The sequence below is a fragment of the Hyperolius riggenbachi genome, chromosome 8 (genome assembly GCF_040937935.1).
Source record: "Hyperolius riggenbachi isolate aHypRig1 chromosome 8, aHypRig1.pri, whole genome shotgun sequence".
Taxonomy (NCBI): domain Eukaryota; kingdom Metazoa; phylum Chordata; class Amphibia; order Anura; family Hyperoliidae; genus Hyperolius; species Hyperolius riggenbachi.
In genome coordinates this window covers 261,325,539-261,348,343 of record NC_090653.1, presented here as the reverse complement: position 1 = coordinate 261,348,343, position 22,805 = coordinate 261,325,539, and the positions used below count along the sequence as shown (strand labels likewise).

Below are 22,805 nucleotides of genomic sequence, written 5' to 3'. Positions count from 1 at the left end.
TACTCGAAATGAGAGGAACATGACCAGACTGCATGTATAGACATGTATACACAATCACAGGCACAAGGAGATCTCACAGGGACGGGTCCAACCGCAAAATTAAAAATTCAACACGTGTGAAGCCTGCAGATACAAATAAATTCTCCAATATAGACGGCGGGTCTCGGTTCCATATATTCCTAGATATGCAGGAAAGACCCAAAGTGAATATCACATGGGGGCCTCTGTGCCAATACCAATAACAACCAGCTCACTTAGCTTTCTGCCCATCTGACCTGCAAATGTAAATTCGGTGACATGGCCTTCAGTGTAGCAGAGACTGCTGATCGAGCTGGTAGAGGGGAGTATAGACGGCAATGCAAATGAGGGAGGAGCGAAGCCTCTCCCTAGCTGATAAATTATTACTCCTGTAATAGGAGCATTAGAGTGTTGTACCTTGTTGGCCATCAGTAAAAGCAGGAAGTTTTGAATCAGGGTGATACTATTTATTGAATCAGGGTGATAGCATTTATTGGCTATAACTGAGGTTAAAAATAAATAAATAAATAAAATAATAAGCCTTCTTTTTCCTGTATAAACACTGGACATTCGAAGGAAAAACATTCTTTTATAAACATAAATAAATGTCATTAGATGCCTCAATGACAACTTTAGGAGGGTCTCACATGGACGCTAGCTAATGTATAACAAATAAATAAGACCACTTCTTTGCTTAAACATCACATACCACAGACTCAGACATAGGGTGAGGAGGAGACATCATAAACAAAACCTAACTAGGCAGAGTAAATACACTATTAGTTATAGGTTAAAAAGAATTGTGGCATCTCACTAGCACAAGAAGTTAGAATCCCCACTCATAACTCTGCCTAAAATACTAGTCAAGTCAGAGGAGCAAGAAACAAGTGCCGCCCCTCATAATGCTGCATCCGCCAAAAAGCAGGATCGGCAGTGGCGTTGCGCAAACGACCGCCCCACACCAATGGGCGTGGTCACGGCAGCAGCCCCGGGACAAGTCCTGGGGCTGCATTTTGCAGGAGATCGCGCGCAGGTTGCACGCGCATCTCCTGCTCGGGGGGCGGGGCTCTGCCCCACTTCAGTCTCCGGGCGGCTGTTGCCGCTCGGGAGACTATTAGATGGTGTGATCGCCGTCTATTTACAAGTACAGTGCTGCGATCGGCAGCAGCGCTGTACTGGGGACAGCCGTGTGATACGGCTGTCCCCCTGGGGGACAAGAGAGCAATTAACGCTCATAGGCAGAAGCCTATGACAGCCGATCGCCGTGATTGGCTGGCAGGGGGTGGGCGAGAGGGACAGGGGGAAAAATAATAAGAAAATACAATTTTTCAATAAAAATAAATAGAGAAAAATATTTGTAAAAAAACAAACAAACAACTGGGGGCGATCAGACCCCACCAACAGAGAGCTCTGTTGGTGGGGAGAAAAGGGGGGGGGGAAATCACTAGTGTGCTGTGTTGTGTGGCCCTGCAGCTTGGCCTTAAAGCTGCAGTGGCCAATTATGCAAAACACAGCCTGGTCTTTAGGGGGGGTTACCACTGTGGTCCTCAACTGGTTAAAGAGACACTGAAGCTGAAAAAAAATGATATAATTCATTGGTTGTGTAGTACAGCTAAAGCCCCATCTACACCTTGATTCAATCTGACATGTCCGATCCGGATTTGATTCAATTTGATCGGTAGTGTGATCGATTTGCCATCGTTTTGCAATGACATTCGACCACACTATCGAATCGAATCCCGATCGGACATGTCGGATTGAATCGAATCGATTCGCACAAAAAATTGTATGGTGTGGATGGGGCTTAAGAAATAAAACATTAGGAGCAGAGACATAAGTTTAATATTGTTTCCAGTGCAGGAAGCACTCCACTTGTTATCTATGCAAAAGAGCCATTGAGCTCCACGACTTTCAAAGTCGCAAAGAGCTCTGTCTTCTGAAGCTTGTTATCTCAAGTGTCTGGCACTGTATTGTTTTTGTTTTTGCAGAGGACAGGTCAAAAGTTCACTGGCCTGCTCTGTAAAATCATTTAGAATGCTGAGTAGTGTGTAAACTGCAAATATTAGAGAATGATGCAATGATATAAAAAAAAACCAACTATATAACTAAAAATAAAAACACGAGAATACTTTCTTTGCTACTAATGTTCTAGTAATTATTCGTACTACACAACCAATTCATTATATCATACTTTTTTTTTTTGCTTCAGTGTCTCTTTAACCATTTATACCGCCTGGACGTGATTGTCACGTCCAGGCGGCTGCTATAGCGCTGCGGCGTATTCCTGCGTGCGCATGTGTTGCCCCCCCCCCCGTAAGCCCAGAGATCAATTAATGGGAACATGGTTCCCATTCATCGATATAAGTCCCGTTAGAAAGACTGACTACTTCTTTTCAGAGACCGCCATCTTTCTAATGAAAAAAACGTTTCCCGTGCTGTATACCCTTCCTGGAAGCGAGAGCGATCGCTTCCAGGATTAAAAAAAATTTTTTTGACTGTGGCCATCTTGTGGCCAAATAGCAAAACTATATCTACATACATTTTTCAATGACATAAACAGACATTATTACATTCAAAATTAACTGTTTATAACTCACACCAAAAATTACTCATGCACCTTTATTTCCAAATAAAATATTGGTTCCATACATTGTGATAGGGACAAAATTTAAATGGTGTAATAACCGAGACAAACGGGCAAATACAATACATAGGTTTTAATTATGGTAGCTATTATTATTTTAAAGCTATAATGACCGAAAACTGAGAAATAATGATTTTTTTTTCATTTTTTCCTAATATTCCTGTGAAAATGCATTTAGAAAAAAATAATTCTTAGCAAAATGTAACACCCACAGAATGCCTAATTGGTGGCAGAAAAAAATATACATCAATTAATTGTGATAAGCAGTGATAAAGTTATTGGCGAATGAATGGGAGGTGAAAATTGCTTGGTTGCATATGGTGAAAAATCCCTGCGGGCTGAAATGGTTAAAGGGAACGTGAAGTGAGAGGGATATGGAGGATGCCATATTTATTTCCTTTTAAACAATACCAGTTGCCTGGCAGCCCCTGCTGATCTTTCTGGCCTCAGTAGTGTCTGAATCACACACCTGAAACAAGCATGCAGCTAATCCAGTCAGACTTCAGTCAGAAACATCTGCTGCATGCTTGTTAAGGGTCTATGGCTAAAAGTATTGGAGACAGAGGAACTAGTAAGGTTTAAAATGTAATAAATATGACATATGTCTCTCACCTTAGGTTCCCTTAAAGAGGATCTGTAACCTCAAAAAATCCCCTGGGGGGTACTCACCTCGGGTGGGGGAAGCCTCAGGATCCTAATGAGGCTTCCCACGCCGTCCTCTGTCCCACGGGGGTCTCGCTGCAGCCCTCCGTGCAGCGGTGACGTAATATTTACCTTCCTGGGTCCTGCGCAGGCGCTCTGACGGCTGTCGGCTCCGAACTACACGGAAATACCCGATCGCCGTCGGGTCTGCTCTACTGCGCAGGCGCAAGTTTCCGGCGCCTGCGCAGTAGAGCGGACCCGACTGAGATCGGGTATTTCCGTGTAGTTCGGAGCGGAAAGCAGCCACAGCGCCCCCGCTGGAGCCTGCAAAGGTAAATATTGAACTGACAGTCGGGCCTGTCGCCGGCTGATCAGAGGGCTGCAGCGAGACCCCCGTGGGACAGAGGACGGCGTGGGAAGCCTCATTAGGATCCGGAGGCTTCCCCCACCCGAGGTGAGTACCCCCCAGGGGATTTTTTGAGGTTACAGAGTCTCTTTAAAGGTAGACACACATGTTACAAAAAAAAACCCATTCAATTCTCCACTTATTTCGAGTAAAAAGGAATTGGTTATATAGAAAAATACAAATGTTCTAATTTTTTTTTCAGACAACATCGAATTCCCTTTTTATGCTTTTCAATCAGCTGAGGTGGAAATTTCAGGTCAGGTTTTCAGAAAACTGAATGTTGCAAATTCTTGATTTATAGACCCAAACATTTTTTTTTTTAGATTTTCAATCATGTTATTCATAACTGGAGAAAAATGGATACTTTGGACAGATGCACCAAAATGTACTCAATTCAAGTAAAGGTATTGTATGTGGCCATCTTTATGGGCATGACATCATACTTCCTTTTTTACCTTATTTCCGTATGTAGCCAGCTTCAGCACTAAATTCCAAGCGGATTCAGCGCATTCCCGCGGCAGAACGAGTTATTCATGCCCAAGAAATAGCCCAGAAAACTTCCACAGGTCGCAGATTTTTTCTTCCTGGAAGAGGCAGAGCTGTGCGTAGTAGCTCCGCCTATTCTCCAGTCAATATCCACCGATCTTCGCCTCTCCCCACCCTTCTCAATGAAAGAAGACTGAGAGGGGCGGGGAGAGGTGGAGATTGACTGGATTGAAGGCAGGGCTACTGCGCACAGGCGCTGCCTCCCAGGGCAGCAAAATCTGCGATTTGAAAAGTCGTGGAACTTTGCTGGGCTATTTCTTGGGCATAAATAACTCGTTCTGCCGTGGAATTGCGGCAAATCCGCTTGGAATTTAATAATGACGCTGGCTGCATACGAAAACAAGGTTAAAAAAAAAAGACACTTCAGTGTCTTCTTAAACAACTACTTTTTAGTTTAAACTGCCCTAGAACTTTTTTTTTTAATTGGTGTAGGATTAGCTGTGGCCATTTTTAATTGGAATTATACTCACAAAACTAAAATTTCAGTAACTACTCTTAGTTAAATAAAAGAACATTGGAAAGAAATCCCAAATATTCTGGGTGTAAAATCATTTATTTTCTCTGCAGAGAGCAGGAGAAGCTTGCTTACCTCTGGTCATCAGCAAAGGCAAGAATCTCCCTCTGCCTACACTCTGTCCTCCTCCTTTCCTGCTGACGTGACTTATCTGTTGCCAAGGCGATGTGTCTATGCAGCAGAGGGAGGGGGCCAAGTGAAGATACAGGCACAGGGCGATTCTTGCCTTTGCCGATGACGAAAGGTAAGAGCGCTTCTACTGCTCTCTGCAGTGAAAATAAATACATTTTACAAACTGTACTTTCAGATGTTCTTTTATGTAACAGAGTCAGAGTAGGGACAAGGTCCTCCAGCACCCAAGGCTGAGACACCAAAGTGCGCCCCTTTATCCCTCCCACCCCAGCCGTCACACACTGATTGCTATTAGACTAAGAGGGCCACAGGGCCCACAACCTCCCCAACACCTTAATATCTAGTTATCTGGCTTGCAGTCACTGCCATGTATCCCCTTTTCTTATTTCTTTCTGCTTCATACACAATTAGGAATGACAACTGAAGGAATTGTGCGCCCCCTCCTACACTGCGCCCTGAGGCTGGAGGCTCTCCAGCCTATGCCTCGGCCCGGCCCTGAACAGAGTAGTTACTGAACTTTCAGCTTTAGGAGTACGATGCAACTTAGATCTGATACTGGGAGTTCTGCTCCAACCATGAACCAGTTTTGGTCCTGATGAACTCCTTCAGGTCAGGAGTCTACCATGGCACGCTTGGCTCTGAAGTCTGGTGGTATTTCCACGTCAAGACTCACCAGTTTTGGCAGGCTCTTCTTGGAGAAGACACGATGTGGACAACTCAGATGGAGGTGACCTGAGCACCAGCTTCTCATGTTCAGCCACTCCACGGTGCGGAAGGGTGGGGGTCCGTCCTCTTTATGGAGAAGGATCAGCTGCTTCTGGGCTCGTACCGCCGTGTTCTCCAGCATCTTCTCCAGCTGTAACACACAACCCACAAACGTATGTAACACGGCAAAACCAAACCGTCTGAGCCAAAGCCAACATTTATAGAGGCTTAAAGGGACACTTAAGCCAGGAATAAAAAAAATCAGTTTTCTTAGCCTGGGGTTTCTATCAGCCCCTGCAGCTCTCCTGTGTCCTCGCAGTCACTCGCGGAGCTTCCGGTCCCCCGCCGCCAGCTAGTTTCGTTTTCGCTGACAGGCCTTGACAGGGAGACGGCAGGCTTTCTGCACCGTATCTTTTTTCATGTTCCTGTCCTCAATAGTGTTCTTCTATTGAAGACGGGAATGCGAAGAAAAATACACATGGTCAAGCCGGGTGGGCCTTTCAACGAAAGTGAAACTAGCTGGCGGCGGGGAACAGGAGGCTCCATGAGTGACTGCGAGAGCACGGGACGGCTGGAGGGGCTGATAGAAACCCCGGGAAAGTAAAACTGATTTTTTATTCATGGCTTAAGTGTCCCTTTAAAACGACGACAGAGTGACGGAGTGATGTGTGCCTGACAACACTCAGGAGGCAGCGTAGAAAATAGGATCGGCCGTCATGTGTGTGTGGAGGGGGGGGGGTGAGTTGATCCACTTGCGGGTTTGGGACCACTGTACATATGCTTGATTTCGACTGAGACGATCATTATCGGCCTCCTCAGCTGACTTTAGTTAAGCATGTGTGCCTTAAAGGAGAGATGCAAGGTGTATAAAAACAAAAAGCTACTTACCCGGGGCCCCTGGCAGCCAATATGTCCCTCGCCGCTGCTCTGCTTCCAGCCACTGGTCCGGGGTCCCTCCAGTGTAGATGCCGACGCCCATCTACTGCGCCCATGCAAGAGCCTCTCTTGGTCGCGATGACTGAACTGCGCAGGTACAGAACTACTGTGCCTGCGCAGTACACTCCACACGACGTCTGCGTGAATGACAGCAGCGCTCGCGCAGGCGCAGTACAGGACGACCTGGCGAGGTCGTCTTCTACACCAGAGGGAAGCCACTGTCTGGAAACGCAGCTGCGGTGAGGGCACAGGAGGGCTGCCAAGGGCTGGAGGAAGCCCCAGGTAAGTAGAATTTTGTTTTTTAATCCCCTCGGACCACTCCTTTAAGGGTCTCTTTTTTTTCCAGTGGTGAGCCGCCAGGTCAATGCAGGGACCTGAACGTGAATGTGGTGCTTGCACCACTCAACCCTTCCTCGGGCCACTGATTTGAGGGGAGACACAGCCACACATCTCCCCCCACTCAAGCAATGGAGGGGAAAGGGGGGAGGGGTTGCGAGTGACATGGTGAGGAGGAGGAAAGTGGGTGTGGTGATGCGACAGCTCCACACACTGTCCCTGTCCTGAATTCCCTCGGGGAAAAACACAATAAAGGGTTCAAGGGGTGGAGTTACACATCCAAAGTAGATTAGATGTGGGGGGACATGGGCGTTAACATTATTAAATGTATTATCAATATTATAAACCAGGAAAGACAATTGACATTTACAACAGATGTAGATTTCATATTCCTGATGGCATTTCTGCTGGGACCTGGATTTCAGAAGTAACAGATCTGCATACGACAAAAACTGGTAAAACCCATCGGTTCAGCGAATAATACCGCGATCTCCTGAGAATCTGCGTTCTGCAGAGCATCTGTGCCCCTCCAGACCTCGCCTGGCCCGCGTTGACTATGTGGAATTAATGACTCGAAGCTGGCGGTGGATTTTGTGCCCTTTCCGCATGTTCGGGCAGGAACTTTATAACCGCGGAAATCAAACCAATATCTGCAACACTGATCTCCGAGGCTGCCAACTTCAGCGCGCGACTGACCGTGCGGGTTTTCAGGGCCGCCGCGCTTTCTTGGCTGACAATTGGGTGTACTTATTGCCACGTTCTGGATAATTATCAGTAAACGTGACGGCTTGGGCTGCGGAGCCAGGCAGCAGGAAAAACGTAATTACAAAGGAAACAAAGTACAAATTGGATTGATCTTCAGGAGACGCAGCTGGGATCGCGGTACATGCTCAGACACGAGACGTGAGATGAGGAGCGGCTGGAGGAATACATTGCAAAGCAGGAGGCTTAACGCTTGTACCAGCGTGGAGGTTATAGAGATAATTATTATTATAATGGAACTGCCTGGAATTACATCTGTATAAACAGCGCGCTCTGATGTCACAATTGTTATTTACAGGTTCTGAACACAGTAATCTCACTAAGAGGAGCAGAATGGGGGGGGCTACCAATCACCCGCAGGAGTCGGCAACTTACTGAGGGCCTGAGCCCACTAACGCAGTTGTGCGCAATTGTGTCCGCTTTTCAGCAGCACTTCAATGTTACTTACAGATGCTGAAAAGCGGACACAATTGCGCACAACTGCGTCAGTGGGCTCAGGCCCTCACCCCTGCTTCTCGGAGGGATTGGGGACGGTAATCCGGTAATCCAGCGCAGTGACCATCCGAACATCGGCGTGGTAAATATTTACCTACCGCAATCCTAAGCGGGTGCACTGCGGCTCTTCATTCGGGTTAAGGCGGAAATAGCCGAACCCGATCTGATTCACTCTACTGCGCATTTGCGCCTGCACAGTAGAGCGGATCCGATCGGGTTCGGCTATTTCCGACGTAACCCGAATGAAGGGCCACTAGTGCACCCGTGCAGGATCGCGGTAGGTAAATATACTCCACACCTGCAAACCCTTATCAAGCTTGTTGGGGGAACTTTCGGGGGAAGCTGGGTTCCCCGACGCTACAGAGGACGGGAAAGCCTCATTGACTCTGAGGCTTCCCTCTCCCGAGGTAAGTATCCTTCAGAGGGTTTTTTTCTGTTACAGGTTCTCTTGAAAGGGACACTTAAAGAGAGTCTGAAGCGAAAATAAATCTCGCTTCAGACCTCCGCGCGTCTGTCAGCGCGTATCTCCGCCTCTCCCCCGCCCCTCTCAGTCTTCCTTCACTGAGAGGGGCAGGGGAGAGGCGGCGATGCGCCGCTGATAGACGCGACTGGAGGCAGGGCTGCAGCCGTTAGCCCTGCCTCCAGGAGCGACCAAATGCACGACCAAGTCGTGCTGGGGTGGGTTTGGGGGTGAAGGGACCCCCTTTGTGCGGCGCGATAGCAGCGGTTTAGCAGGGGCACACATGCCCCTGCTAACTTTGAGCTCTGAAGCGAGATTTATTCTCGCTTCAGAGTCTCTTTAAGTCTGTTAAAAAAAAATCAGTTTTGCTCACCTGGGGCTTCTACCAGCCCCCAGCAGCCATCCTGTGCCCTCGCAGCCTCGCTCAGATCCTCCTGTCCCCGTCGGCACCAGGAGTGTACTGCACAGGCCCAGTATGGTCTGTGTCTGCGCCGTGCGCTTCTGGTGACATCAGCGAGAGCGAGGACACGGCAATGCAGGCACAGTGGTTTTCAGACTTAAAAGTCTGAAATTCCAGAAGTGAACCGGAGGCGGGGCCAGAGCATCGGTGAGTGGCTGCGTGGGCACAGGGTGCCTGCAGGGGACCATTAGAAGCCCCGGGTAAGTTCAACTCATTTTCCCCCGACCCCTACAGTATCCCTTTAAAGAGAGACTTCAGTGAAAATAATGTAATACAAAAGTGCTTCATTTTTACAATAATTATGTATAAATAATTTAGTCAGTGTTTGCCCATTGTAAAAACTTTTAAATCCCTGATTTACATTCTGCCATTTATCACATGGTGACATTTTTACTGCTGGCAGGTGATGTAGCTGCTATTTTGGCAGTTGGAAACAGCTGTAAACAGCTATTTCCCACAATGCAACGAGGTTCACAGACCGGAAACTGCCAGGATCATGGTCCTCACAGTTTTCTGTGGGAGGGGTTTCACCACAATATCAGCCATACAGAGCCCCCTGATGATCCGTTTGTGAAAAGGAATAGATTTCTCATGTAAAAGGGGGTATCAGCTACTGATTGGGATGAAGTTTAATTCTTGCTTACGGTTTCTCTTTAAAGAGAACCCGAGGTGGGTTTGAAGAATATTATCTGCATACAGAGGCTGGATCTGCCTATACAGCCCAGCCTCTGTTGCTATCCCAAACCCCCCTAAGGTCCCCCCGCACTCTGCAATCCCTCATAAATCACAGCCAAGCTGCTGACAAACAGCTTGTCAGAGCTTTCTGTGTTTATCTCTATAGTGTCAGTCTGCTGCTCTCCCCGCCTCCTGCAGAACTCCAGTCCCTGCCTGCATCTCTTCCCTCCCTGCTGATTGGAGGGAAGGGACGGGGGCAGGGACCGGAGCTATGCAGGAGGCGGGGGAGCAGCTGAGACTGACACTACAGATGTAAACACAGCCTCACAGCACGGCTGTGATTTATGAGGGATTGCAGAGTGCAGGGGGACCTTAGTGGGGTTTTGGGATAGCAACAGAGGCTGGGCTGTATAGGCAGATCCAGCCTCTGTATGCAGATAATATTCTTTAAACACACCTCGGGTTCTCTTTAAGTTCCTCTTTAAAGGGAAGGTTCAGGCACAGGCATTAAAAAAATAAAAATCCAAATCCACTTACCTGGGGCTTCCTCCAGCCCGTGGCAGGCAGGAGGTGCCCTCGGCGCCGCTCCCCAGGCTCCCGGTGGTCTCTGGTGGCCGACCCGACCTGGCCAGGCGCTCCAATCTGCGTTTCACGCGGGCGCGATGACGTCAGCGCGCATCAGTGAGACACAGATTGGAGTGCAGAAGAAGCCCCGACCTGGCCGCCGGCCTGGCCAGGTCGGGCGCGCCACCGGAGACCACCGGGAGCCTGCGGAGCAGCGGCGAGGGCACCTCCTGCCTGCCACGGGCTGGAGGAAGCCCCAGGTAAGTGGATTTGGATTTTTTTTTTTTTTTGCCTGTGCCTGAACATTCCCTTTGAGACAACAGAGATGATACCCGTAAGGTGTACAGGATTTGCCAGGCACTAACCTCTCCCACAGTGGGTTCCTGCTCTCCCAGGCCCACAATGAGGATGCAGTCAGCCTGGCGGATGCAGCGCTGGGTCCATGGAGTCAGGCAGTAGTCGGACTGGTACAGGACAATCCGATGGATGTCTTCTTGTTGTCCCAGCCAGCTGGACAGTCTGTACTCGTGTACGCTGCGGAACAATAAGAGACATAGGTTAGCAACGGCAAATACAACACATGGGAAATCCAGCCTTTACAGAGTGTTTGGTAAAGCAGACCTACAGTCTGGTATAACATACAAATAAAGACTATAGCGCGTGATTCCTACCATCAGTGTTCACACTAAAGCCAGTGGCATAGGAACTGGGAATGCAGAGGTTGCAACCACACCAGGGCCTCTGGGCCAAAGAGGCCCTCCCTCAACCACAGTATTAGCCCTCTATTGGTCCTGTGCTGGTAATTATCACTTCTATATATACTTTGAAAAGAGGTAATCATTATCAAACTGTTCCCCGTCCCCTTCTTGCACCTCTGACACTGTGTTGTCCTTTGCAGGTTTTGGTGCGCCGTATCAATTGTTATGTATAGAGTGCCTGGGAGGGGGGCGCACATGTAAAACTTGCACCGGGGCCCATAGCTTCTTAGCTACACCACTTGCTATAGTGGTACAAATTGGTCTTCATGGAGACAGCAGTGTAATGCAAGAACTCCTTCCCCTTTCTTACCGATTGAATGGACTGACAACCCTTTCCTCCGCACCACTATACAGATTCAGCACGTAGGGGTTGATTCACTATAACAAATAGCGTGCCTTATCAGAGTTAACACGCCTTATCAGACTTAACATGCCTTATCAGAGTAGCATAGTGAGCACTACGAACTTATGCCTGCTATTTGGCAATGACGAGAGAGCCACTCGTCCTGCCCTGAGCCCCTGTGGGTCCAATCACTTTAAAGGACATTATCCCCGTACTTTGATTGGCCCAATAAGCTGCCAGTCACTTGACAGGAAACTTGACGAGCAGCCTATTGGGCCAAAGTGAAGGGATAATGTCCTTTAAAGTGATTGGACCTGCAGGGGCTCAGGGCGGGATGAGTGGAGCTCTCATCATTGCTAATTAGCAGGCATACGTTTGTAGCGCTCGCTATGCTACTCTCATAAGGTGCATTAACTCGGATATGGCCCGCTATTTGTTATAGTGAATTAACCCCCTAATGTCCCTGGACCTTCTTGTTCGTCAACATCACTGGGCTTTGCGGCAAGAACTTTCCAGAAGACCATGTTGAAGAAGATATCCTGATGACATTTCTTCACTGTGCACCACTCTAGTAACAACTACTGGTTACTACTTCCTACTGGATTCAAAGGCTAATCTTTGCTAATGTTAATGGACCCCTGAACTGGATATTTGTTAACATTTTTAATCCTGATTTACGCTCTGCGCCCTCCAGCTCCGCCCTGTGCCCCCGCACTGCTCAGCCATATTCTCCGACAGAGCAGAACGTGGATTATGGGCGGGGAGGAAGTGGCAGTTCCTCTCCCCTAGAACTTCACTCCCCACTGATGGTTCCCCATATCACTGTGTGTAACGGCACACAGTGCAGGAGAGCTGCGATTTGTGTGGAGACCTTGGAACAAATAATACATTTAGCCATAGCCCCTGAACAGTGCAGTTTCTAGGCTAAAATGCACCCAGGGCGAGGGTGTAAAAATTGCCCCCCCCCCCCCCCCCCCGCAGCAAGGTATGGGTGCCCGCAGTATAGGTTAGCCAGGTATAGTTGCACTCAGTATAGATTCCCCCAGAATAGGTACCCCAGTATAGGTAGCCAGCTATAGGTCCTCCCAGTATAGGTAGCCAGGCATAGGTGAGCCAGTATAGTTGCCTCCGGTATAGGTTAGCCAGGTAGGTGCCTCCAGTATAGGTAGCCAGTATAGTTGCCCCCAGTATAGGTTAGATAGGCAGGCGTCCCCGGTATAAATTAGATAGGTAGTAGGTGCCCCCAGTACAGGTTAGCTAGGTGGGTGCCTCTAATATAGGTAGCCAGAATAGTTGCCCCCAGCATAGGTTAGATAGGTAGATGCCCCCAGTATAGGTTAGTTAGGTAGGTGCCTCCAATATAAGTAGCCAGTATAGTTGTCACCTGTATAGGCTAGTTAGGTAGGTAGGTGCCCCCAATACAGGTTAGATAAGTTAATGCTCCCACTATAGGTTAGATAGGTAGCTGCCCCCCAGTATAGGTTAGATAGGTAGATGCCCCTTCAGTATAGGTTAGATTAGGTAGCTGCCCCCCAGGTTAGATAGGTAGCTGCCCCCCAGTATAGGTTAGATAGGTAGGTGCCCCCCTGTATAGGTTAGATAGGTAGCTGCCCTCAGTATAGGTTAGATAGGTAGGTGCCCCCCTGTATAGGTTAGATTAGGTAGGTGCCCCCCAGTATAGGTTAGATAGGTAGCTGCCCCCCAGGATAGGTTAGATAGGTAGCTGCCCCAGTATAGGCTAGATAGGTAGCTGCCCCAATATAGGTTAGGTAGGTGCCCCCCATGATGGAGGGGGGAGCCGCAGCCGCGGGGAGGGCAGCCCGACCTGTCCCTTCCTTCCACTCCCCGGGCCGCCCTCCGTGCGATCTCCCCTCAGACTGCAGACAGTGCAGAGTAATGCAGCAGGGAAGCGCTATAGAAAACTACTCACCTCCCTAGTTCCGATCGCTGCTCTCTCGCCGCCAGTCTCCTATCTCTGCATAGACGCTGATACATACACACACTGCTTCCTGTTTAGCCGGAAGCAGCGTGTGTATCTATCAGCGCCTATGCAGAGAGAGGAGACTGACGGCGAGAGAGCAGCGATCGGAACCAGGGAGGTGAGTAGTTTTCTATAGCGCTTTCCTGCTGCATTACTCTGCACTGTCTGCAGTCTGAGGGGAGATCGCACGGAGGGGGGCCCGGGGAGTGGAAGGGAGGGAGAGGTCGGGCTGCCCTCCCCGCGGCTGCGGCTCCCCCCTCCATCACAGCGCCCCCCTCCCAGCAGCACTCAAGGCGGCGGCACGGGCCGCACGGCCGTACAAACGGCCATGCCCCTGAACAAGCATGCAGCAGATCAGGTGTTTCTGACATTATTGTCAGATCTGACAAGATCAGCTGCATGCTGGTTTCACAGAAGCTGGATAGTGTACTGGTTAAAGGGAACAAGAGACGAAGCACCCTTGTGTATTTTACCATATATATCAGTGGGAACATTAGAGAAAACACCTACCCTGCTCTCTGTTTCATCCTCACTGCTAAAAGTGTCATCAGCTGTTATCAGCTGTGATAAGAATCCCGGACTGAGCATTCAGTCTGGCTTTGCAGGGAATAATTATAGCTGAGTCATTCTAGCAGAGCCATAAGGGGGCAGGCATGGGCTTAAAAAGACACCAGAGAAGACAGACTCCGCTATAATCTTTCCGTAGCAAAGCTAGACTGAGTGCTCAATCGGGGATTCCTATCAGAGGTGATAACAGTCAGATTAAACAGAGAACAATGAAACAAAGAGCAGATTAAGTGTTTACTGTCATGTTCCCACTGATTTATAAGGTAAAATACAAGAGGGTGCTTCATCTCTGGTTCTCTTTAAGGGCACCGCCTCTGACACAGGTGACCAGGGTTCAGAACTTGGCTCTTCCTGTTCAGTAAGGCGACCTTAGGATAAACTCCCCAACACTGCTACTGAGCGCACCCTAGTGGCTGCCTGTAGCTCAAGCACTTTGAGTCTGTCAGGAGAAAAGCTAAATATGAATGTTACTAATCGTGACTTGGTGTGATTCAGACACTACTGCAGGACTGCCAGGTAACCGGTATTGCTTAAAAGGAAATTAATATGGCAGCCTCCATATCCCTCTCACTTCAGTTGTCCTTTGAACAATACCAGTTATATGGTAGTCCTGATGATCTTTCATGCACCAGTAGTGTCTGAATCACACACCAGAAACAGGCATGTGGCGAATCCAGTCAAACATCTGATCTGCATGCTTGTTCAGGGTCTATGGCTGAATATATTAGAGGCAGAGGATCAGCAGGACAGCCAGGCAATCTGCATCATTTAAAAGGGAATAACTGTCAGCCTCCATATCTCTCTCTTGCCTTGAACCCATTAGCAGCTTCAACAGAGTTATCTCGTTTGAGATAAGAGCGCTGCTTGTGACCTCAGTTGGCAGAACTCGTCGTGCTGTAAATTCTTGGAATGCTTTGATGCCTCTCTGCTGGCAGAAAATATAGAAACTGAAAGCAGAAGTCCTCAGTTATTGGCTCACACTGCCCCCTAGAGACAAGTGGCCATACATGCACATTACAGCAGTACTAATTAGAAGCAGGGAAATGTAACAAATAAGAAAAAAAAAAGTGCTCAAATAAATTGGCCTGGAGCACTTGTAAGCTTGCAAGCCTCTAAATAAACTGGCAGCTAAAGGGTTAAAGTGAACCTCCGGACTAAAAATCGACTCAGCAGCACTGAAAAAGATTGGTGTTCTTTTAACAGTTTCACAGCATCAGAACTTTGTTTCTCTTATAAAAGCCTCATTTTTAGCTGCACAGAAGAAAACTGCCTGGGCTTTTTTCCCCTGATGCTGTGCAAAGCATGATGGGAGTTCTGATCCTGTTGTTCTTGTTCTGTTGTTTTGGTGCAATTATTTTTTTTTTACATTTTGAATTTGAGATCTGAAGCCTAGCGCATGCAGCTGGGAGGGGTGATCAGGACACAGGACAGTTGGAACTGTATCTCCTGCTCCTTGTCACCGCCTTTCAACCAAAAACTATGGCTGCCCCCATGACAAAGATGGCAGCCCCCATGAATCACAAACATTTGCCTGTTCTTTTAAAACAGGGTGGGTAAGAGATTATATTACCTATCTATTCGATTTAACATAACTAATGTAACTTGATGACAGTATGTTTGTTTAGGCTGAAGTTCCCCTTTAATGGCGCAGAGTGAGACGTCTCTCTGCAGGAGGCTTAGCCGACATCAAGCCTAATCCCTAATCCTTCAATGTAAAGTGTAATGTGTGTGCTGAGGGACAGGACAAAAGATGATGACAGACACGAACCTGTCCAGAGCGGCTGATCCCAGGCGCTGTTTGATGTTGTCACTGGTGAGCAGGAGAGTGGGCCCTGAGGAGAGAGTAACAAGAGAGTGATGCATCCATACACACTAAGCCTATATTATAATGTACAGTCCTGCTGGGATAGAAGAACATCATCCTATGTTAAACCTGGCAGGTCACACATGATTAATGGTCTCCCCGTCCCCCATACATCCTGCATGATGGAGCTGCTGTCTGCAAGGCTGCCCATACAAAATGGCTGCCGCTATGGCGCTGAGATGACAAGGTCACATCAAACATTTATCACTGCACAGATGCACTGCGCCCTTCATCTTGTATGTCTCTAGTTCAGAGCATAAGACAGTGGATCCAACATGGTGAGAGATGAGAGCCAAGAGAGCAAAAAGACAGAAACGGATTCCTAGAAAACTGACTCAAGAGAAACTTCATGGCTTAAAGGGAAGCTGAACCGAGTAAAAATGATTTAAAATAAACACAAGATGTACCTGCAAATGAATATTACATACTTACCTCGCAGTCGGTTCCTCTCAGAATCTCACCATTTTCTTCTAACAAAAATTCCTTACATAGAAGCCACTGGAGAAAACCGCTCACACCACCCAGGACAGTGCAGGACCAGGACAGGCCAATCCAAAGGAACATAGACAGAAGAGTGTCCGCACAATGTCCTATGAATCAGGTTCCTTTATTATGGACGTATCCAAACGAGCTCACACATCATATAGCTGGCTTGTTTCGAACCAACAGGTTCTTACTCATAGCTTAATTCCTTACAGTTTTGACAAGATTTTGTCAGAACTGAAATAGATCCCTTGAGGATAAAAGCCACTTCCTGCTGCACTGCCCCAAATATACGGCAACCAGGGACACTTACTTTAAGAAATTGTTGGAACTATTCCCAGACTTTCATACAATAGAAGATGAGAGAAAAACATACATCCTACTGGGAGAAGAGGAATCCCCAGTGACAAGCGCTGCACACTATGTCACAGCATACCACAGACTGAGAGGAGCATAACGAAACTGTAAACCTAAACAATTTCCACAGACTGCTTAGCCATTGCCCCCCTACCCCACCCCCTCCTATGTCCCCCTTTCCCCCTTGCTTGCTTTGGCAGTACCTGTAATGAATCTTGGTCATGCCAATAAAGCTATCTTTGATTTGATTAGATCAGTTGCTGACAGTTATATATCACTTGTTATGTTGTCAGTTATAACTGAAAGGACAAATGAAATGCAAGGTAATGTGCATGTTTCCCTATGGGCGATATTACAGTTTAAGCTGTTATGGCCATTTTTAAAATGGAGGACAGAGAATTCCATTGATCACAGTGGACAAACAGGACGCAGGAGAGGAGAAAGAAAGTGAGGAGTAGACTGCGCAGGAGGTAAGTATAACGTGTATGTTTATTATGACTTTTAATTTTCAGTTCAGGTTCGCTTTAAGTGTACCTGTCATTCAACAGCAGGCTAGACTACAATAAAGGTGCGTACACACATGCGACTATAGTCGTTTGAAACAATCGTTCCCCGATCGTTTCAAACGACGATCGTTGAAAAAAAAGCAACTAACGATCATTAAGTCTAACGACGGACGAGCTAGATCGTTAAAAAAGAACGATCTAGCTTGGCGGATTTTTACCAACGACGATCGTTTGCAAAAGTAGTACATCATTGGAAACGGTCGTTCGTACTAGGCTTGACATGCGCATTTCGCTATTTCTCCATGAAATTTCTCATTTTTATTCGCAAGAGCAATAGTTACTTTATGTGATGTAATGTTCGTTCTAACGATCAGATCGTTACACACAATTTAAAACTAACTTTACTTAGGTCGTTCTTTCATCAATTAAACGTTCGTTCGTCGTTCTCAACGAACGATCGTTGTCGCATGTGTGTACGTAGCATAAGGGCTAGACAGCAATAGGGGCTTCAGAGGAAAAAAAAATCTGATGCATTTTTCAATTGTTGAAAATTAAGGTTTATTAATAATGCAAAATGGAAATACACAAAAAACACAAGCGCACAAAAACTGCAGCTACGCACATGGCAGGAAACTCATGTGTTTTGCACAGACACGAATGCTCCCAGCTTTAAGGCGTCCATGTACCATACAATCTTTTTCTTTTTTCTTTAGGGTACCCACTAACAATACTATTGCAGCAAACGATCGACCTTCCGATCAGGCAATTGCGATCTGATGGAAATGATCAATCGGCCCGTAAACGGATACAAAAAAATTGTTCACTAAATTGAATGGTTAATGGACACATAGGCCTAGTGCACACCGGAGCGTTTCCGCTGCGGTTTGCGATCTGCTTGCGGGTGCGGATCTGCTAGGGTAATGCATTTCAATGGGGTGGTGCACACCAGAGCGGGTGGCGTTTTGCAGAAACGCATACTCCCGGGCTGCAGCAGATTTTGGATTGCGGATGCGTTTCTGCCTCAATGTTAAGTATAGGAAAAACGCAAACCGCTCTGAAAAACGGCACTTCAGAGCGGTTTGCCAGGCGTTTTTTGTTACAGTAGCTGTTCAGTAACAGCTTTACTGTAACAATACATGAAATCTACTACACCAAAAACGCTACACAAAACCGCAAAACGCTAGCTGAAACGCTGCAGAAAAATAAGAAAAAGCGTTTCAAAATCTGCTAGCATTTTGCGGATCTGCTAGCGGTTTTTGGTGTGCACCAGGCCATACTTGTGTTTTCATCTCAGGTACACTTTTAGCCATAGCCCCTTAACAAGCATGCAGATCAGGTGCTCTGACTGAAGTGTGACTGGATTAGCTGCATGCTTGTTTCTGGTGTGCGATTCAGAGACACTACTGCAACCAAAGAGATCAGCAGGACTGCCAGGCAACTGGTAGGCCTAGTGCACACCAGAGCGGTTCGGCTGCGGTTTGCGATCCGCTTGCGGGTGCGGATCCGCTTGGGTAATGTATTTCAATGGGCTGGTGCACACCAGAGCGGGAGGCGTTTTGCAGAAACGCATACTCCTGGGCTGCTGCAGATTTTGGATTGCGGATGCGTTTCTGCCTCAATGTTAAGTATAGGAAAAACGCAAACCGCTCTGAAAAACGGCACTTCAGAGCGGTTTGCCAGGCGTTTTTTGTTACAGTAGCTGTTCAGTAACAGCTTTACTGTAACAATACATGAAATCTACTACACCAAAAACGCTTCATAAAACGGCAAAATGCTAGCTAAAACGCTACAGAAAAAGAAGAAAAAGCGTTTCAAAATCTGCTAGCATTTTGCGGATATGCTAGCGGTTTTTGGTGTGCACTAGGCCGTATTGCTTAAAAAGAAATAAATATTCCTCTCACTACAGGTGTCCTTTATCTGCAGGAGCGTAGCAATAGAGGCTGAAGAGGTAGCGACCGCATTGGGGCCCTTGGGCCAGAGGGGCCCTTCCTCAACTACAGTATTAGCTCTCTATTGGTCCTGTGCTCATAATAATCACTTCTATAGATGCATTGAATAGTGGTAATCATTAACAAACTGTTCCCCATCCCCTTCTTGCACCTCTGACACTGTAGTTGCCATTGGCAGGTTTTGGTGCGCAGTATCAATTGTTATGTATAGAGTGTTTGGGGGGGCCCATTGTAAAATTTGCATCGGGGGGCCCACAGCTACGCCACTGTTTATCTGGCTGCTATAACAAGTCAGATGCTTCCCCCGTCCATCATAAACCAGCACAGTGTGCCCCTTATCACTGGATGAGAGCGGCCGTAACCCGGAGACAAACGCACCACGGCGTGCAAGCATTCCTGAGTGACAGCTGCAATCTAACTCTGCATTACCGCGAGCATGAGACAAACGAGCGGACATTGTGCATGGGCTCATGTAATCATCCACCAAACGCCCGCCTCCGTGATCAGCTCGATCATCCACCCAACGCCCGCCTCCGTGATCAGCTCGATCATCCACCCAACGCCCGCCTCCGTGATCAGCTCATCTCCTCACAAAGGAAAATGACAATCGCCGTGAAGGGAGAGCTCATTCCCTGTGAAGATTATCTGTGACCTGCATTTTACCTCACACCTCTTACACACTGACATTTCACCTAGGCCATGAGACCGAGGAGCCGGCGTCAAGTCCCCACAATATCAGCCAATCAGTGTGGTGGAGGCGGCCGGGGCAGTGCCAGCCGGCAGAGACGGCAGCAAACAAACAGAAAACATATGTTAAATAAGAAAGGTAATACTGGCAATACACTCAGGTATTTTTTATGCACAGACTAATTGGTACTTATCCGTTAGCCGGGCGCATCCGGCAGGTGGCGCTAATTACTATTCCCCCTCCAGGCCGCCATGGATAGTAGGGAAAGATGTAACTCTGGTGGAGTTTTGTCGCCACCTGCCGGATGCGCCTGGCTAACGGATAAGTACCGACTAATGTTCTTATAAACAGATCTAAATTAGGAATGATCAATGATATGTAAATACATTTGAGTTGATGCAACATTATTCAAATTTTGTATACAAATTTGTGCAGCTTGAACATGGACCAATTGAATTTTACCTCAGTCGGATTTGATTGGTTCATGTTCAAGCTGCAAAAATGTGCATACAAAATTTGCATAATCCTGCATCAACTCAAAATTATTTGCATTTCATTGATCCGCCCTAATCTAAACATGGTTTAGGCTTCTTTTCCACAGACTGTTGAGCTGTGTGCTCAGCAAGCAGTTATCAGGCAGCAGTGAGCAGTTACCAGGCAGCAGCGAGCAGTTACCAGGCAGCAGTTACCAGGCAGCAGCGAGCAGTTACCAGGCAGCAGTTAGATGGCAGCAGTGAGCAGTTACCAGGCAGCAGCGAGCAGTTACCAGGCAGCAGCGAGCAGTTACCAGGCAGCAGCGAGCAGTTACCAGGCAGCAGCGAGCAGTTACCAGGCAGCAGCGAGCAGTTACCAGGCAGCAGCGAGCAGTTACCAGGCAGCAGCGAGCAGTTACCAGGCAGCAGCGAGCAGTTACCAGGCAGCAGCGAGCAGTTACCAGGCAGCAGCGAGCAGTTACCAGGCAGCAGCGAGCAGTTACCAGGCAGCAGCGAGCAGTTACCAGGCAGCAGCGAGCAGTTACCAGGCAGCAGCGAGCAGTTACCAGGCAGCAGCGAGCAGTTACCAGGCAGCAGCGAGCAGTTACCAGGCAGCAGCGAGCAGTTACCAGGCAGCAGCGAGCAGTTACCAGGCAGCAGCGAGCAGTTACCAGGCAGCAACGAGCAGTTACCAGACAGCAGTGTGCAGTTACCAGACAGCAGTGTGCAGCAAGCAGTTACCAGGCAGGAGTGAGCAGTTACCAGGCAGCTGTGAGAGTTTGAGAGGCATTTCACTGCCTGTCAGCAGTCCGTGGAAAAGAGGCCTTAGGCCTCTTTTCCACAGGCAGTTGGTAGGCAGTGAAATGACTCTCAGGCCTAGTGCACACCAGAGCGGGAGGCATTTTGCAGAAACGCATACTCCCGGGCTGCTGCAGATTTTGGATTGCGGCGGCGTTTCGGCCTCCAATGTAAAGTATAGGAAAACCGCAAATCGCTCTGAAAACCGGCAGTTCAGAGCGGTTTTGCAGGCGTTTTTGTTACAGAAGCTGTTCAGTAACAGCTTTACTATAACAATATCTGAAATCTACTACACCTTCACAAAACCGCAAAATGCTAGCTAAAACACTACAGAAAAATAAGAAAAAGCGTTTCAAAATCTGCTAGCATTTTGCGGATCTGCTAGCGGGTTTTGGTGTGCACCAGGCCTCAAACTCTCACAACGGCTCACTGCTGCCTGTGCGATCTTTTGATGTGATTTTAATGATCGAAACTGTATATAAAATTTGCCGTTTATGAAGGCAATTGATAAGGAACGTGTGTTTGATCGATAAACAGGATAAAATCGATCTGAAAGTTGGATTTTATGATTGAATATGAAGAAAGAATCTTTCAGTAAATGTGAGCAATCAATAATTAAATAATTACCCTCCAATTATTTTTAATCATAAAAATCACATAGAAAGATTGCATGTAGTGAAAAATTGTACCGTTAATGGGCTCGTTAGTGGTCGATCTAGTGATCTACTCCCAGATATCCATTTTAAATCTAAAGCATTAGGATTCCTGTACCGGCTGCTGGCAAGGAAAGCGTTAATCGTTCAGCGTGTTGGCAAGGCGGTTACTAGCAGACAGATTACATTAATATTACATGGGCATCAGATCGGAGAGGAGCAGCACCTGCATCAAGCCATAAGCCTGGCACCAAACAGGCCCGCAGAATGTTCTGTCAGTGGCTGAGCGGCCGGCACACGCTACGCCAAGAGGTGTGCAGCCGGCATTTACCCAGAGCAGCTGTAATACTGAGTGGGGGGGGGGGGGGGGGTATTACTGCTTGAAATGAGCAACTGACAATAATTACAGTGGTTTGCAAAAGTATTCGGCCCCCTTGAAGTTTTCCACATTTTGTCACATTACTGCCACAAACATGAATCAATTTTATTGGAATTCCACATGAAAGACCAACACAAAGTGGTGTACACGTGAGAAGTGGATCGAAAATCATACATGATTCCAAACATTTTTTACAAATAAATAACTGCAAAGTGGGGTGTGCGTAATTATTCGGCCCTCTGAGTCAGTACTTTGTAGAACCACCTTTTGCTGCAATTACAGCTGCCAGTCTTTTAGGGTATGTCTCTACCAGCTTTGCACATCTAGAGACTGAAATCCTTGCCCATTCTTCTTTGCAAAACAGCTCCAGCTCAGTCAGATTAGATGGACAGCGTTTGTGAACAGCACTTTTCAGATCTTGTCACAGATTCTCGGTTGGATTTAGATCTGGACTTTGACTGGGCCATTCTAACACATGGATATGTTTTGTTTTAAACCATTCCATTGTTGCCCTGGCTTTATGTTTAGGGTCGTTGTCCTGCTGGAAGGTGAACCTCCGCCCCAGTCTCAAGTCTTTTGCAGACTCCAAGAGGTTTTCTTTTGCAAATCACTGTATGTATAAATTATTTAGTCAGTGTTTTCCCATTGTAAAATCTTTTCTCTCCCTGATTTCCATGTTTCCATTTATCATATGGTGACATTTTTACCGCT

General features: G+C 47.4%; 1 protein-coding gene across 3 annotated transcripts in view; it reads right to left on the bottom strand.

Moving 5' to 3' along the window:
- Positions 1–22,805, bottom strand: part of PNPLA7 (patatin like phospholipase domain containing 7) — a 412,399-nt gene that overhangs the window by 125,838 nt on the left and 263,756 nt on the right. For all 3 annotated transcript variants that reach the window (XM_068248745.1, XM_068248744.1, XM_068248743.1), the window contains 3 exons: positions 15,713–15,776; positions 10,661–10,829; positions 5,576–5,758 (listed from right to left, as the gene is read on the bottom strand). In XM_068248745.1, coding sequence (XP_068104846.1) covers positions 5,576–5,758; positions 10,661–10,829; positions 15,713–15,776 — 416 coding nt within the window. The remainder of the gene's footprint in view (positions 1–5,575; positions 5,759–10,660; positions 10,830–15,712; positions 15,777–22,805) is intronic.